Below are 16754 nucleotides of genomic sequence, written 5' to 3'. Positions count from 1 at the left end.
ATACTAGATGCTTGACACTCACAAGGCTCACATTGCTTGCCCTCTGTAACTCCCTCCCCGCCAGCATCTCATTTTCCAGAGCATGCAGTGCTGCATTTTGTTTAAACAAGGAGCAGAACAAAGATGCCACGCCAAGGAGCCACACCAAGATGCAGATGGCAGCTCACGCCAACTCCTGACCTGCCCCAGTGGCTCACAGCTGGTGTTCCAATTCCTCTCCTGCTGCAGTCAAGTGACTACGCGTCGAGAACGTGCAGGGTCCTGGACAAACAGAACAGGGAACATTACATCCCGAAGAGACTACTGTATCACCCCAAAGCTGCAGAAATCTCAACAAGCTGATGAACATTTCAACATCCACAGCATGTATATTCAGCTCTCATTTTATTTTAGTTATAAAACAATTGCCAAAACATAAAGTTAAAAAAAACACACACAAATACAGTTTTTATTCCTTCTTTTGTTGCAGAAAATAAATAACGGTCACATATTCCATATGCGTGTCTATAACAGCATTTCTAAAAATGTAATTTACTGGACTTAACAGAATAATCTTTTTGGCTTTTCACCTGCAGTATCATACAGTATATCATTTTATTTTATTAACTTTTTAAAGCACCTGGGCTCCAGCAACTTTGGGAAAAGGTTGTTTGTGAGCTTAAAATCTTTTTTCCAAGTTATTTTTTCAACAGGTAAACTGAACACAACCAGGTCTTATTTTATTCAAGAGGAGAATATAGTTTTTCTTTTATAAAAATTGCCCCCATAGGGCTTCCCTGGTGGCGCAGTGGTTGAGAGTCCGCCTGCCGATGCAGGGGACATGGGTTTGTGCCCCGGTCCAGGAAGATCCCACATGTCGCAGAGTGGCTGGGCCCGTGGGCCATAGCCGCTGAGCCTGCGCGTCCGGAGCCTGTGCTCTGCAACGGGAGAGGCCACAGCAGTGAGAGGCCCGCCTACCGCAAAAAAAAAAAATTGCCCCCATAAACTCACAAACACCCAAATGGACTTAAAAAGTTGGTCTCTCTTGATAGGAATTAACAAAAGGAAGGAACAAGACACAGACGGTCCCTGTGAAATACATCAGTCAGGCATGCGCCTCACAGTGCTTATTCTTACTATTCCAGTTTGGCCCTCGAGAGTTTTAAGAGAGGAAAGCTGTTCAGTCATCTAAACCTATGTTTCTGAAAAGGTAGGACATGGACTCCCCATTGTGAATCCGACGGATGGCTTCTGAAAGGATCATGCTTATATCCACAGTTTTAATTTTGGGGCACTGGAGCTTCTGGATTTCATGTGGAATTGTATTGGTAACCACCACCTGCAAATCAAGAGAAAAACAAGAGATCATAAAACCAAGTAGCTTCCTGGCTTGACCTGAAAATCTGATATATTCTCACATCTCTGAAATGGGTCTACTGTGCCTTCAGCAATGTTTTCAGTCAGTGTGAATTCTACCTGTATCTTAGGTTAAGGTTTGAAAACCTTACACCCACTATGACAACTACAGGCAAAAAGACAGATAACAGCAAGTGCTGCCAAGGACATGGAGAAACTGGTCCCCTCATTCACTGCTGGTGGGAATGCAAACTGGTTCGGCTGCGCTGGAAAACAGTCTGGAGGTTCCTCAAAAGGTTAAACATAGAGTTACCGTGTGACCCAGCAATTCTCCTCCTAGGTAGACACCCAAGAGAAACGAAAACATCTCCATTTGAAAACATGTACATGAGTGCTCATGACAGCATTATTCATAACAGTCAGAGTGGAAACAACCCAAATTATGAACAGAGAGCAAAAAAATTACAGGCATGCAGCGAAATACTACATGGCAATAAAAAGGAATGAAGTACTGACACCTACAGCTACAACATGGATGAACTTTCAAAAAACATTATGCTAAGTGAAAGAAGCCAGAGATCAAAGGCCACATATTATATGATTCCATTTATATAACATGGCCAGATTAGATAAACCTATTGCAGAGATAGAAAACAGATTAGTGGTTGCCTATAGCTGAGTGGATTGAGAAGAAATGGGGAGTGACTGATAATGGGTATGGAGTTTCTTTGTGGGGGGATGAAAATGTTCTAAAGTGATTGTGGTAACGGTTGCACAATTCTGTGAATATACTAAAAACTACTGAAGTATACACTTTATTTTTTTATTATTTATTTATTTATTTATTTATTTATTTACTTACTTACTTATTTATTTTGTGGTGTGCGGGCCTCTAACTGTTGTGGCCTCTCCCATTGCGGAGCACAGGCTCCGGACGCGCAGGCTCAGCGGCCATGACTCACGGGCCTAGCCGCTCCGCGGCATGTGGGATCTTCCCAGCCCGGGGCACGAACCCGTGTCCCCTCCATCAGCAGGCGGACTCTCACCCACTGTGCCACCAGGGAAGCCCTGAAGTATACACTTTAAATGGGTGAATCATATGGCATGTGAATTACAGACATCCCCCACAGCCCCCATCCGAGGTTTCACTTTCCACAGTTTCAGTTACCCACGGTCAACCTCACTCTGAAAATACTAAATGGAAAATTGCAGAAATAAATAATTTATACGTTTAAAATTATGCGCTGTTCTGAGTAATGTGACGAACTCTCGGGCCGTCTCACTCTGTCTGGGATGTGAAGCGTCCCTCTGTCCAGCAGATCCTGCCCGTCAGTCACTCAGCAGCCATCTCGGGTATCAGGCCACAGTGCTTGTGTCCAAGTGATCCTTCTTTTACTTAATTTTACAAAAGTAGTGAGGCTGACAATTCAGATATACTAAAGAGAAGCTGTGAAGTGCTTCCTTTAAGTGAAAAGGCAAAAGTTCTCAACTTAAGGAAGGAAAACTGGGTGCTGAGATTGCTAATATCTATGGTAAGAATGAATCGTCCATCCATAAACTTGTGAAGAAGGAAACAGAAATTCATGCTAGTTTTGCTGTCACATATCAAATTGCAAAAGTTGTAGACACAGTGTATGCAAGTGCTTAGTTAAGATGAAAAAGGCATTAAATTTGCACAAGAAGGTATATTGCCATAATTGTTCTGTTTTATTATTAGGTATTACTGTTAATTTCTTATTGTGCTTAATTAATAAGTTAAACTTTATCATAGATATGTATGTACAGGAAAAAACAGACTACACATAGGGTTTAGTACTATGCATGCACGGTTTCAGGCATCCACTGGGGGGTCTTGGAAGGCATCCCCTGTGGATAAGGGGGGACTACTGTATATGTCAATAAAGCTGTTATTTTAAAAAGATTTGATGAAAATCAAAAAAGGGGAAACAAGCATTTTTCAACAGCTACAAATGGAAAAAATAAATACTCAGCCTTCTTAAAAAAACAGATGGGAATATTTTTAAGTTATTATTTATAATACATACTCCCTACTTCCAAAATAAGCCTCAAGACAGCTTATAATAAAAAATGTACATACACCATGAGATTGTTGAAACAGACGGACGATCGGGAATCATTCAGAACCAGCAGCAGGGCCATGAAAACCTAGCCCATCATAATTACTGTGTGACTCCTTTTCTGTTTGACCTTCCTGGTAACTAAGGCAAACATGGGAACATGAAGGGTCATGTAAGTCTCATGACCTGTAAAAGAACAGTTCCCAAAGGAAAAACACCTGGACCCACTGGTATCAAACACAGAATTTTCTGCCCCATCCACACGGCATCAGTGTGAAGGGCGACCCCAGGCAGGGCTGCACCGGCTCTGAGCACAATGCCTTGGGGCCGGTGCCCCCAGAAGGGACTGTACCACCTGGTCACCCTGGAGGGTCAGTTTTCTCACTAGATAACCACCCTCAGTTGGGAATGAATTTTCCAAATGTATTCTAACCACTTTTAAAAATAACAGCTTTTTGGTGATGTAATTCATACCATACAATTTGCCCATTTAAAGCATACAATTCAATGACTTTCAGGATACTCAGAGCTGTGATTAGTATCTCCCCCAAAAGAAACACTGTACCCCCTTCGGCCACTCCTCATTTCACCCTTCCTCAAACCTCCCTGGCAACCACCAATCTACTGACTTTATAGAGGCCTATTCTGGACGTTTCATTTAACTACTTTTAATTAAAAAAACAAAAAGAAAAACACTTCAAATCTTGATTTATCAAGCCCTCCTTACTGGCTCCTCTTCTGAAACACAGGGAAATCAGCCTCTCTCCACTTCTCCCACCTCCTACCCTGTTGATCCTGCTGTTACTTTCACATTGTTCATAGCTTTATCATCTACTGGGCAACTGTGCTTTGTCTACAGGTTTATATGGAACCCAGCTTATCCATCAGTTACCGACCCGACTCCCCGGTATGGGTATCAGTGACTGAGCCCCCGTGGCCCCTGCAGAGCCCCCCTGCTGGCCTAGGATGTGCGACCTCTGCGTCCGGGGCTTCATGCGTCCTCTCCAAAGTCCACTCTGTTCCGAGGGCCTGGCTGCAGCAGCCGCCCACACGCTCTTGCTAACCTGCCCACACACAGCACCCACGAGAACCCCGCCTAGTGCCATGCAGACAGACCAGTGAGCACTGCCGTGGGCCTGAAGTCTTCCCGCTTTATGTGTGTTTCGTGCAGCGGAGAAAGGAGGCCAGATCGAGCTAAGCCATGCAAGCCTGGCTTTCTCTCTGTGCTAAAGCATCCTGAACCCATCACAGATGAGTATCGGGCCAGGCTCAGGGAGACTGACTGCTGAAGAGGAAAAGTGTGGGCCTCAGAAAAGTAAAAGGAGTCCAACTAGTTTAAGATTCAATTCCCAGGAATATACAGGAGACAGCATTTTTGCTTCTTAAAAGATAATAAAAACGTGATTCACACAATCAACCCCCGCAGCTAGCTGGCCCCTGGAATGAGGGGTGGACAAAGGAGGGCGAGGAAACCTGGCTGGCCTCACTTCAGCCACTCTGGGAGCTGCAGGCAGTTTAGGAAGGTGGCCCCGTGTGCCTCCCTCTCCCGACGTCATGCACGGGCCTCTGTACCAGGAAGAGAGCTGGGCTTTAGCATCGGGTAAACTAGGGTCTGAACCCTACGAGCTTGGGCTTGTAGCTGCCTGACCTTAAGAAGTCACTGAACTTCTCTGGTGCACAATTTCTCACTCTCCCTGCAGGGCTGTGCCCGAGCTCAGGGACGGCATGTGCCCAGCATTAGGCAGTGCCGTCAGGGCCAGGGGCTCCACTTACAAGTCACTAAAACTATCACCCACTGCCACGGGCAGAACACAAAGGCTGCGGGCAGTGACACGCAAACAGAACCCACTCTGAACTACAGAGCTTTCCACCTGCTCCCGTGACCACAGGTTGGGATGGGCACGGGCACCAGGCAGCTGTGGCCACACTCAGCCCGGCTCTGTTACCTCATCGATGGCAGATTCCTCGATCAGTCGAGGGGCGTCGGAGGATAACAAGCCGTGAGTCGCCATCACGAAGATCTTATACGCACCCCTTTCCTTCAGGGTCTCTGCTGCAGCGAGGAAGCTGTCCACATCATCAATGATGTCGTCCTGGCATTACAGATTCAGCAAAAGACATGAACACTTTTGTAAAGGTGGGTCTAGACCACGGGGAAAAAGGCTGGACTAATTCTACTGTGACACACCTGCTGTCCACGTTGACGTGTCCAGACAGCGAGGTCACTGGGCTCCCACTGCATTCCCTCCAGGCCTCCCACAGTGCAGCACAGGCGCCCTGGGCCTATAGTTCTCTATCCCTACCATCTAGAGCTACACCCCACCAGGCAGGTGCTCCAGAAATACTCACCCTAGATTTTTTTAATGCATAGTAAAGCACCTGTTAGAAGATGCTTTTGACTCTAGGTGGTTCTTTCCTCTTTTCTTGCTACTTTTCCTTATTTTCTAAATTTTCTGCACTGGGTGGATGGGAAATGTGTTTTTTCCATATATTTTTATAATGGGAAAAATAATAATAATTATTATTTTAACAAAATACTCAGTCCAGTGGTTTCTAATCTCACAGACTCCCAGTATGAGTTAATAGAAAATATATACATTGGTCTCTTCTAAAGCCCTTTTACATGTTTTAGCGGTAAGAGCACTAGAGGAACCTCTTGATGAGATGACTCCGGGTGGGCTCTTGGATGGGGACTGGTCACCAGAAAGACCAGGGAAGCTTGGAATTTGCAGCACCCGCACAGCCAGCCCCAACTCCTCCACAGAGGGGAGGGGGCTGGAAATGGGGTTGATGATCCATCAGGCCTCCAGGAAGAAGCCCCCATAACATCCCAGTAGCAGGGGGTTCGGGGAGCGAACCAGGTGGGTGAACATTCCACACCGAGTGGGTAATGCACCCCAACTCCACGGGGACCCTCCCCGGCCTTGCCCCGTGCCTCTCTCTCTCCATCTGGCTGCTCATCTGTGTCCTCTGTCACATCCTTTAACGACCTGGTGAACCTAAGTGTCTCTATGAGTTCTGTGAGCTGCTCTAGCAAATGCTCCAGTCCAGGGGGGTCCTGGGAGCCTCGGATTTGTAGGCAAGCTGGACAGAAGCTGTGGGTCACCTGGCGAGTCTCAGGTTTTGGACCAAAGTAGACATTCAGCACCAGGCGCCCGTGAGACCTACCTGGCACCGTCCCCAGCATGACCGGCAAGCCAGTCAGCAAAGCACCAGCGGCAAGCGCGACAGAGGGACAGGAAGAGAGGCCTGCGTACCACAATGACGGCGGTCCTTCCTCCCACGTCACCGACCACTGTGATCGGGGGCTTCTCCTTGGGGATCAGCACTGCCCAGGACAAAACACGTACACACGTTTCTCGGTTAAGAGCCAAGCCGAGGCCTCAGCAAGTTACTGTCTCATGACAGAGGCCCAAGAGACCAGCAACAGAAGGGAGCTTCCCCCACCCGATAAAGGGCAACTATGGAAAAAGCACTGTTAACGTCATATGTGATGAAAGACCTTTCCCCTAAGATCAGGGACAAGACAAGGATGCCCACTTTCACCACTGCTATTCAACAGAGCACCGGATGTGCTAGCCGGGGCAGTCAGGCAAGAAAAAGAAATAAAAGGCATCCAGATCGGACAGGAAGACTTAGTACTGTTAAGATGGCAATGCTCCCCGAGTGATCTAGAGACTCAATGCACCCCGTCAAAACCCCAACCTCTTTTTTTGCAGAAATAAAGTGACCCTAAAGTGCAAAGAACCCCAAAGAGCAAAAGCAACGCGAGGGACTCACTGCCCTCAGGAGCGTTCTGCTGCCACCTTATCCCCATGTCTTCCCTCCAGGGAGCTTCGGTGGTCAGGGTGGCATCCTTCCTGGCCACCCACGGCCACACACAAAGCCCAGCCTTTGCCTCTGCCATCCTGTCCCCAGTTGAACCCATGCCTGAATGCCTTCAACGTCCACCTCAGCTAACCGGGATCCACAAGGCCCAGCTGCAATCTTGCTCCTTCATGGCCATCCCAGGACCGTATTTCCTTCTCTGAGGTTTTTTGCTTATAAATGAGCAAACTCCTAGGCAAGGTGAGAACCCGAAGGGGTCCAGAATACACCACAGTGGCATGAAAATTATTTTAAGCTGAAGGCATTTGAATTCCTGAAGTCCCTTATCTGCCTAAAAGCAGAGCTCCCCAAAAGAACTCAAAAGAATTCAGTTGTCCTAAACCACTCCCCCAGCAACAACAGCAGGAAGGCTGGCTCTCATCACCCAGACCAGAAGTCAGCACCACTCCTACACAGACACTGTCTCGCACCGTCCTTTCTCCCATCCATCCTCCCTGCGAGCCACTGGCCCTCCCAGCAGCACCCTTCCTCCACTCCCCTTCCCCTATGAAGACCATATACAAGCCCTGAACTCCAACCTCCTCTTAAAATCTATCTTTTCTCTTCTTGATCTGTCTTTTGTCAGTTTTACTTGCAGCCTCCTGAGCACTGAAGCTACAGAGGGTAGAGGAAAAGTCTTTTCTCCCCAGCAGACTCAAACAAAAGCAGTATTTTTTTTTAACTGAAAAGATGTTATTAAAGCTTGAGGGAAGTTTCTTAAAAACAAAAACAAATTCATGCATAACTCTACCACCCAGTCACAACCACGTTCATCCTTCATATTCCCTCCTGGCCCGGGCAAAAGACAGGCCTACACTCTTGTATGCTGCCTTATTCACATACATTCCATAAATTTTTCTCTTGTTTACAGAGTCTTAATTATTTCAAAGGGCCGCATAGTGAGTTGTGCTGATACGACATTCTTCACCAAGCCCAGCCCTCCGGTGAACCATTTAGACTTTTCCAATATTTTGCATTAGAAATAACACTACAGTGAATAACTTGTGCACCAAAAGCTTTCTGCTTGTGTTAAACTTTACTCTACTCTAGGACATGTTACTGAATGAACAAGTGAAATCCCTGATGTCCCACAGATGCGTCTAAACTGAGCATGTGCATAGGTCTTGGTATGACCAGACAGACGGCTTCTAAGAGGCCACCAGAAGTGCACTTGTCACAGCCAGGCCATGAAAGGTATCAGTTTTTGCCAATTTAAAAAACAAAAAGAGAAGTAACACTTCACATTCGAAAAAAAAATTAAGTCAGACTTAAAATCAAAGAGGAAAGCGACCTGGGGGCAGCTCACTTACTGGGGATCTCCAGGCTGGGGTGGATGGCGGCAGCGCTCCTGACCATGGGCGGGGAATGCCGCCCGTCCACCAGGTCGGACTCGGCGTCCTGCGCTTCTCCGTGAATCACTGCGATGCCCAGTCGCAGGCGCTCAGCAAAAGACTGTGCCCTGGAGGAGAGCAGGAGACCCGTTCACAATCACGCAAAGCTGGTTTCTGATAACATCTACGGAGAAACATCACAGGAACTTTAAAAAGGTAATTTCCAAAAGGGTTAATGAAAAAGGAGAATGAATAATCTTAGACTCTCAGAATCCAAGACAAAGTGTGGAGACCCCACATGACCACACATCCCCCTGGCAGCTGGGCCTGGTGTGCACTTGGCCAGCGAGTGAGCCCGTGTAAGTAATAAGTTAGTTCACCTCCTCTAAGCCTCCGTTTCCTCACTTGGAATTGTTAATTAATTCTACCTATCTACCTAGTTAACAGTGAGAACCAACCACATGATACAAAGTGCACTAACTACTCATCAGAGTATGAAGCATCAAGGTTTTGTTGTGTAACTGAGATACGAGACACTGTACACACTTTAAACCATATGATTTCATAAGCTCAGATGTATTTCTATATCCGTACAACTGTCAGCACAACCAAGTCACTGAAAGTATCTACCCCTGCCAAACATCACCTGTGCCCCTCTGCAATTTCTCCTTCCAGCATCAGCTACCAGTGAGTTGCTTTCTATCACCATAGTTTTACCTTTTCTAGAATGTCATAAGTGGAATCGGAGTCTGTAGTCCTTTTTTGTCTTACTTTGTTCACTCGGCATAACAGTTTGGAGATTCACCCACATCACACATTCATCAAGAGAGCATCCCTTACATTGCTGAGTAACAGTCCATGGTGTGGGTCTATCACTATTTGTCCATTTACTTGTGGGTGGACTTTTTTTTTTTTTAAGATTTATTGTTTACTTATTTATTTCATTTATTTTTTGGCTGCATCAGGTCTTAGTTGCAGAATGCGGGATCTTCACTGAGGCACGTGGGATCTTTCTTTGCAGGGCATGGGCTTCTCTCTAGTAGTGGCATGTGGGTTTTCTTTCTCTAGTTGTGGTGCGCGGGCTCCAGTAGTTCGCGGGACGTGGGCTCGCTCTCTCATTGAGCTCAGCAGTTGTAGTACATGGGCTTAGTTGCCCCACGGCATGTGGGATCTTAGTTCCCTGACCAGGGCTCGAATCTGTGTCCCCTGCACTGGCAGGCAGATTCTTAACCACTGCGTCACCAGGGAAGTCCCTGGATAGACTTTTGAGTTGTGTCCAGTCATGAGTTGTTACAAAACCGTGTGAACACTCATGTACAAATCCGTCTGGACTCATGTTTCCTTTTCCCTTGGTGTGACTGGATCACACGTTACCGTTTCCCAAAGTGGCTGTCACACGCCCACAAGCCATGTGTGAGCACTTGGCTCTTCCACGCCCTCTCCAGCACGGGCCGCTGTCAGACGTTTCAATGTACCCATCCCAGCGGTATGCAGTGGGTCGCTGTGGTTTCAGTTTGCATTGAACCCTCATGAAAAATGGCATTTATCTGCCACCTATATATATGCTTTGGTATAGGGTCTGTTTCTCTTTTGCCAATTTTTTAGTTGGGTTGTTAGTTCTCTTAGTAAGTCTGGAGAATTCTTTATATATTCTGAATTTAAGTCCTTCATCAGACATATGCTTCACAAATATTCTCTCCCAATCTGCGCTTTCTCCTGATATTCTCTTAATGATGTCTTCTGAAGAGCAGTTTTAATTTTCATGACATCCAATTTAACCATTTTTTCCTATCAGTTGGGCTTTTAGTGTCATATTTAAGAAATCTTTACCTAAACCAAGGTCACAAAGATTTTTTTTTCCTCTGTTTTCCTCTAGAAGTTTTATACTTTCAGGTTTTACATTTAGGTATATGATTCATTTGAAGTTGATTTTTAAAAATGATGTGAGATATGGCTCAAAATTCATTGTTTTGCACACAAACATCCGATTATTCCAACACTTTTCATTTGTTAAAAAGACTAGCCTTGGGCTTCCCTGGTGGCGCGGTGGTTGAGAGTCCGTCTGCCAATGCAGGGGACACGGGTTCGTGCCCCGGTCTGGGAAGATCCCACATGCCGCGGAGCGGCTGGGCCCGTGAGCCATGGCCGCTGAGCCTGTGCGTCCGGAGCCTGTGCTCCGCAACAGGAGAGGCCACAACAGCGAGAGGTCCGCGTACCGCGCAAAAAAAAAAAAAAAAAACATTAAAAAGACTAGCCTTTCCCCATTAAATTGCCTTTGCACATCTGCTGAAAATCAGTCTTCCAGATACCTGTGGGTCTATTTTTGGACTCTATTCTGTTCCACTGACCTATTTTTCTATTTTTATTCCAATACCACACAATCACGATTGCTTTAGCTTTATAACAGGTCTTGAATTCAGGTAGTGTTAGATCTCCAAACTTTGTTCTTTTTCAAAGTTTTTTTTTTCCCCCCAAGGGGGCATTATTCTAGTTTCGTTGCATGTCCATATGAATTTTGGAATCAGCTTGTCAAATTCTATAAAAAAATGCCTGCTGACATTTTGATTGGGATGGTGTCAATTCTACAGACCAATGTAGGGAGGAGATACGCTATCTTAACAATATTCAGTCCTTCAATCCACAAACACAGTATATTTCTCCATTCATTTAGGTCTTTAATTTCTCTCGGCAATGTTTTATATTTTTCAGTGTGCAAGTCTTGAACACCTCAGGTTTATCCCCAAGTGTTTCACTTAGTTTGATGCTATTTGGTTTTATTTTTCATTTCAGTTTCCAGTTGTTCATTGCTAGTATACAGAAAGACAACTGACTTTTGGACCGTGTCCTTATATCCTGCAACTCTGCTAAACTGACTTATTAGTACTAACAGCATCTTTACAGATTTCATCAGATTTTGCTACATAAATAATCATGCCACTTGCAAATTAGGATTGTTTTGCTTCTTCTTTTTCACACTGGATTCCTTTTCTTTTCTTTCTTTCTTTTTTTTAATTGCACTAGCCGGAAGCTCCAGTATACAATGTTGAGCAGAAGCAGGGAAAGCAGACATCCTCTTCTTGCTCCTGATCTTAGGGGAAAGCAATCAGTCTTTCACAGTAATTGTGCTGTTAGCTGTAGGTGTTTCATAGATACCATTTACCAGATGAGGAAGTTCCCTTCTATTCCTAGTTTGCTTCAAGTTATTATCAGGAAGAGAAACTGAATTTTATCAAATGCTTTTTGCACCTACGGAGATAATCATATGGTTTTTCTTTTTTAGTTTATTCCTAAATGGTCATGATGTATTATCCTTTTTATATATTGTTAGATAAAATTTGCTAAAATTTTGCTTAGAATTTTTTTTTCTTTTTTGTGGTACACGGGCCTCTCACTGCTGTGGCCTCTCCCGTTGCGGAGCACAGGCTCCGGACGCGCAGGCTCAGCAGCCATGGCTCACGGGCCCAGCTGCTACGCGGCATGTGGGATCCTCCCGGACCGGGGCACGAACCCGTGTCCCCTGCATCGGCAGGCGGACTCTCAACCACTGCGCCACCAGGGAAGCCCAGGAATTTTTATACCTAGGTTCATGAGGAATATTGATCTGTTTTTCTTTTCTTGTAATGTCTGTGTCTGGCTTTGCTATCAGGGTAATGAATGCCTCATAAAGTGAGCTGGGAAGTACTAGCTCTTCAACTTTCTGGAAGAGTTTATGTACAGTTAGCATTATTTCCCCCTTAAATGTTTGGTAGAATTCACCATTGAGGTCTTACTCCTTTTTCCGTCTTCAGCACCTAGTGCACAAAAAAATGTTTAAGTGCTTAAAGATCCAACAAGTTCTCCCAACCTTGGTTTTCAAACATCAAAAAATCAAAACAAGTTCCTTACAGCCCACAAGAGCAGCTAAAAAGAAACAAAAACAAGGGCTGTGGTCATAAATTAGGGATTTAACAGAACCCCATCATCAGGACTACCTGCACTAGACACAGCCAAGGCACTGCAATGCCACAGGGAGGCGCTTAAAGGCACGACTGTGCTCCCTGGCGGAACAGAATCTCCCCTGTGCCAGGTTTCCCGTCTGCACTCCACGACCAAGGAGAGTTTTGTCACAGTGTTTGCAATCAGTTCAAGAAATTTAAATGGATGCTACATCCATTGCAAATTACTTTCTTACAAAGTTACACTTTCCTCCCTCAGTAGAAGATGTCATTACGCAGCACATGCAGTTAAGTCTTCTGTGGTTTTGAAAAAATCTCAAATGCACATAAAGAAACGTCTACTGGTCTGGCCCTTCCTACAATCAATCTAATTTATATTTCCAAGGAAAAGACAACAGACTTCACAGGAGCAGAGCTGTACTGCATAACCTGATCCAGAAAAGTGTATCTTTGTGTGTGTGTGTGTGAATATTTTTACTTAAGGAAAAGAGGGAGAGTCTCAGGGGGAGAATTTTTTTTTTTTTTTTGGCAGTACGCGGGCCTCTCACCGCCGTGGCCTCTCCCGTTGCAGAGCACAGGCTCCGGACGCGCAGGCCCAGCGGCCATGGCTCACGGGCCCATCCGCTCCGCGGCATGTGGGATCCTCCTGGACCGGGGCACGAACCCGCGTCCCCCGCATCGGCAGGCGGACTCTCAACCACTGCGCCACCAGGGAAGCCCCAGGGGGAGAATATTTTTAATAAAAATTGTTAAAGATCCTAACAGTTAAGATGTAGTATTTGCATAACTTTAAATTCACCCTTAAAAAAATTCAAAACAGTTTTTAAAGATGTCCTCAGAAAAAGATATGTTCAGACAAAGACCATGGCAGAGCCTTCACTGGCTTCGGCCCCACGCTAACCTCACAGCACCACAGAGATTAAGTGCTCCTTCAAATCCAAGATTGGCTTCACAAACAAGATTACTGTCAAAAGTCCTGAGCTCTCAGTTATCCTCTAAGGAAGTCTTTTTCCATCGGGAATTCGTAGCGGTTTGCCAATTCCTAGAATAATGCTGTTTCAACACTACTAACCTACTATAACACTACTAACTATAAACCACAATACTTTCAAGATAAATAAAAGCATTACCTGCACAATGATGTTAGTTTCTGATACTTCATATAACAGTAACGTAACTTGGGTTCCCACCTGATTCCAAAAAAGGAATCAGGATGGTTCCGGTAGGTCATACTGCTTTAGACACTGACGGTCACAGAGGAATTCCAAAGCAACTCAGTCTCGCTTCTGGTTGTACAATGATGAGGGTAAATGTACATCATGGGTCAGAACAAAACACAGGATCTCAGACTTTTTTTTTTCTATTCACTCAATTATTCTAGGAAAACAATTCCAAACACTTGCTCATTAAAGCAAGTTCTGTTTCTTGTTAAAGCAACATTATGTTCTCAGATGACCTCTTTTATTCAAGACAACAGCTCACTGCCAAAGGGCTGCACAACCACAGGTCTGCCCTCAACTCCACCGACAACTGCAGAACTGCAGGGCACACAGTGCTGCTCAATCTGTGAAGTCTCTCCCACCTTCTTCGGCGCGCACAGCTCTGTAAGATAAGCAGTGCAGGCGTCACCCCCCCGCTCCGCCGACGAGGAAATGGAGGCCTGCAGGGAGCCTGGACCGTGGTTCTCAGCTCTCTCACAAAGACTGGGTAGGCACCAGCTGGAAGCCAGCGTCTCTTGACTCCTAGTTTAACTATCTTCCTGCTGCCTTAGGGTGTCTCTTAAATGAACTGTAACAGTTTTCTAAGGTGAGGCGCCAAATAAAAAACTTGCAGGAGGGGCTTCCATGGTGGCGCAGTGGTTGAGAGTCCGCCTGCCGATGCAGGGGATGCGGGTTCGTGCCCCGGTCTGGGAAGATCCCACATGCCGCGGAGCGGCTGGGTCCGTGCGCCATGGCCGCTGAGCCTGCGCATCCAGGAGCCTGTGCTCCGCAATGGGAGAGGCCACAGCAGTGAGAAGCCCGCGTAACGCAAAAAAAAAAAAAAAAAAAAAAATTGCAGGAGGAAGCCGGAAACAATCAGACCAAAACCGGCATGTTGCTGAGCTGGAAATGCCATCTCAAGCCCTAACTCTGGATGAGTATGCAAATCAGGACGTCAAAATGAGGGGAAATCACAGCACAGTGCTGTGGGAGATGCCATGGCAGGTGCTACCAACCAAGAGCGCTCAGCACACCTTCGATGTGGAGTGCAAAAGCCATAACTACACTATTTTATACCCTCATCCCCTTTGAGGCAACCATCTCCGTCCTAAAACATTTATTGAATGCAGTGTAACCTATGTGGACTCCATTACAGAAGGCGGGAAAAAGAGGCTGGATCCTTCATCCCAACCTACCTAACAACCTACTGGCCAAACAGCACACGGGGTGATCTGCGAGCCCCAGAGGGGAGGAGCGGGCTCTACTGCTCACCCCTTGGAAAACGGCTGGCACAGCACACACGTACCGAGCGAAGACGGACTGAATGGGCAAGCCAACCTCAAGCCTATTCAGCCCACGCCCAAATCCCAGAATCACTGGTGGGGAAGACATTCTAAGAAGTCATTAGCTGGGGCTTCCCTGGTGGCACAGTGGTTAAGAATCTGCCTGCCAATGCAGGGGACATGGGTTCGAGCCGTGGTCTGGGAAGATCCCGCATTCCACGGAGCGACTAAGCCTGTACACCACAACTACTGAGCCTGCACTCTAGAGCCTGCGAGCCACAACTACTGAGCCCGCGCGCCTAGAGACCACGCTCCGCCACAAGAAAAGCCACTGCAATGAGAAGCCCACGCACCGTAACAAAGAGTAGCCCCTGCTCGCCGCAACCAGAGAAAGTCCATGCACAGCAACAAAGACCCAACGCAGCCAAAAATAAAAATAAAAAATAAATTAAAAAAAAAAGAAGTCATTAGTTGTGCTGCTACCTTCCTGTAAACAACACAGCAGAATCACCTTGGATCCGTTTCCTCACCTCCCTGATGTGTCTCCTCACCTGTGAGAGGGAACACACAGTGGTGGGTCCTCCCGTCTGTCTTTCTGCCTCATTACCCCAGGCTCACAGCTGTGCCCAAACAAAAGCCAGACCAAGAGAGGGGCAGCCTCACAAGCCAGGAAACTTTAAGACAAAAACTGTGCTACTCCAGCCAAAACCCACAGGCTTTTGGGGGCAAAGAGCAGTTCAGTTTGGGGTATGTTAAGTTTAGTGGTCCCTCAAAAATGGAAACATAGAATTACTATATGACCCAGCAATTTCAATCCTAGATATATATCCACGAGAAATGAAAACATGCCAACACAGACACTTGTACACAAATGTTCACAGCACTGCTATTCCTAACAGCCAAAAGGTGGGAATAACCCAAATGCCCATCAACAGATGAACAGATAAACAAAGTGTAGTACATCCCTACAATGGAATAGTATTCAGCCATAAAAAGGAATGAATTACTGATATATGCTACAATATAGATGAACCTGAAAACATTATGCTCAGTGAAAGAAATCAGACACAAAAGGCCACATATTATATGATTCCATTTATATGAAATATCTAGAATAGGTAAATCTACAGAGACAGTAAGCAGATTAGCAGCCGCAGGGGATGGGGGAGAAGGGACCTGAGAGTGATCACTCAGTGAGTACGGGGTGGTCTTCTGGCATAAGAGCAAGTTCTGAAACTAGAGAGAAGTGGTGGTTGTACAGCACTGTGAATGCACTACATGCCAGTGAATTACACACTTTAAAAAAGTTAAATGTATGTTATGTGATTTTCAACTTAATTTAAAAAAGCATGTAAGGGAAAAAGAAATTACTAAATTAGCATTAATCCAGCCTTTGCACAAATCTCTGGAAAGGCTGTTTGAAATGTGCATGTTCCACATGAGTCCCGGTTTACCTGACTTAATCAAATGGATACTATGAGGCTCCATGACAGAGCTTCTTGAAGGAAGCCTGTGCGGGCACAGCCCTGGCTGACTGCGAGGTTGGTCCCACGAACATGGCAACTCCATGGCTTCATCACAAATGCCAACTTTATTTAATATACTAACTGCTAGTCCTACTTTGTAATGGAAAACCACTTATCTGTAACACCTGTGAAGTCAACAGCTTACAATGTGCAAGCTGTCCTTCATTCTTCCACATTAACAACAGTGGGTACAGGATGGA

The 16754-nt window shown here is 45.8% G+C and overlaps 1 protein-coding gene across 3 annotated transcripts in view; it reads right to left on the bottom strand.

Annotated features, from left to right (window-relative positions):
- Positions 1–1159: 1159 nt before the first annotated feature.
- Positions 1160–16754, bottom strand: part of PRPSAP2 (phosphoribosyl pyrophosphate synthetase associated protein 2) — a gene marked incomplete at both ends in the record, with an annotated part of 34695 nt that continues 19100 nt past the window's right edge. For 2 of the 3 annotated variants that reach the window (XM_079725838.1, XM_079725836.1), the window contains 4 exons: positions 1160–1318; positions 5360–5506; positions 6671–6741; positions 8591–8739. In XM_079725838.1, the coding sequence (XP_079581964.1) occupies positions 1160–1318; positions 5360–5506; positions 6671–6741; positions 8591–8739 (526 nt within the window). The remainder of the gene's footprint in view (positions 1319–5359; positions 5507–6670; positions 6742–8590; positions 8740–16754) is intronic. The other variant, XM_079725837.1, reaches the window with a different exon arrangement.

This window comes from Hyperoodon ampullatus (genome assembly GCF_949752795.1).
Source record: "Hyperoodon ampullatus genome assembly, chromosome: 19".
Classification (NCBI taxonomy): Eukaryota; Metazoa; Chordata; class Mammalia; order Artiodactyla; family Ziphiidae; genus Hyperoodon; species Hyperoodon ampullatus.
Note: the sequence above shows the minus strand (reverse complement) of the source record. Positions and strands in the feature narration are given on the sequence as shown.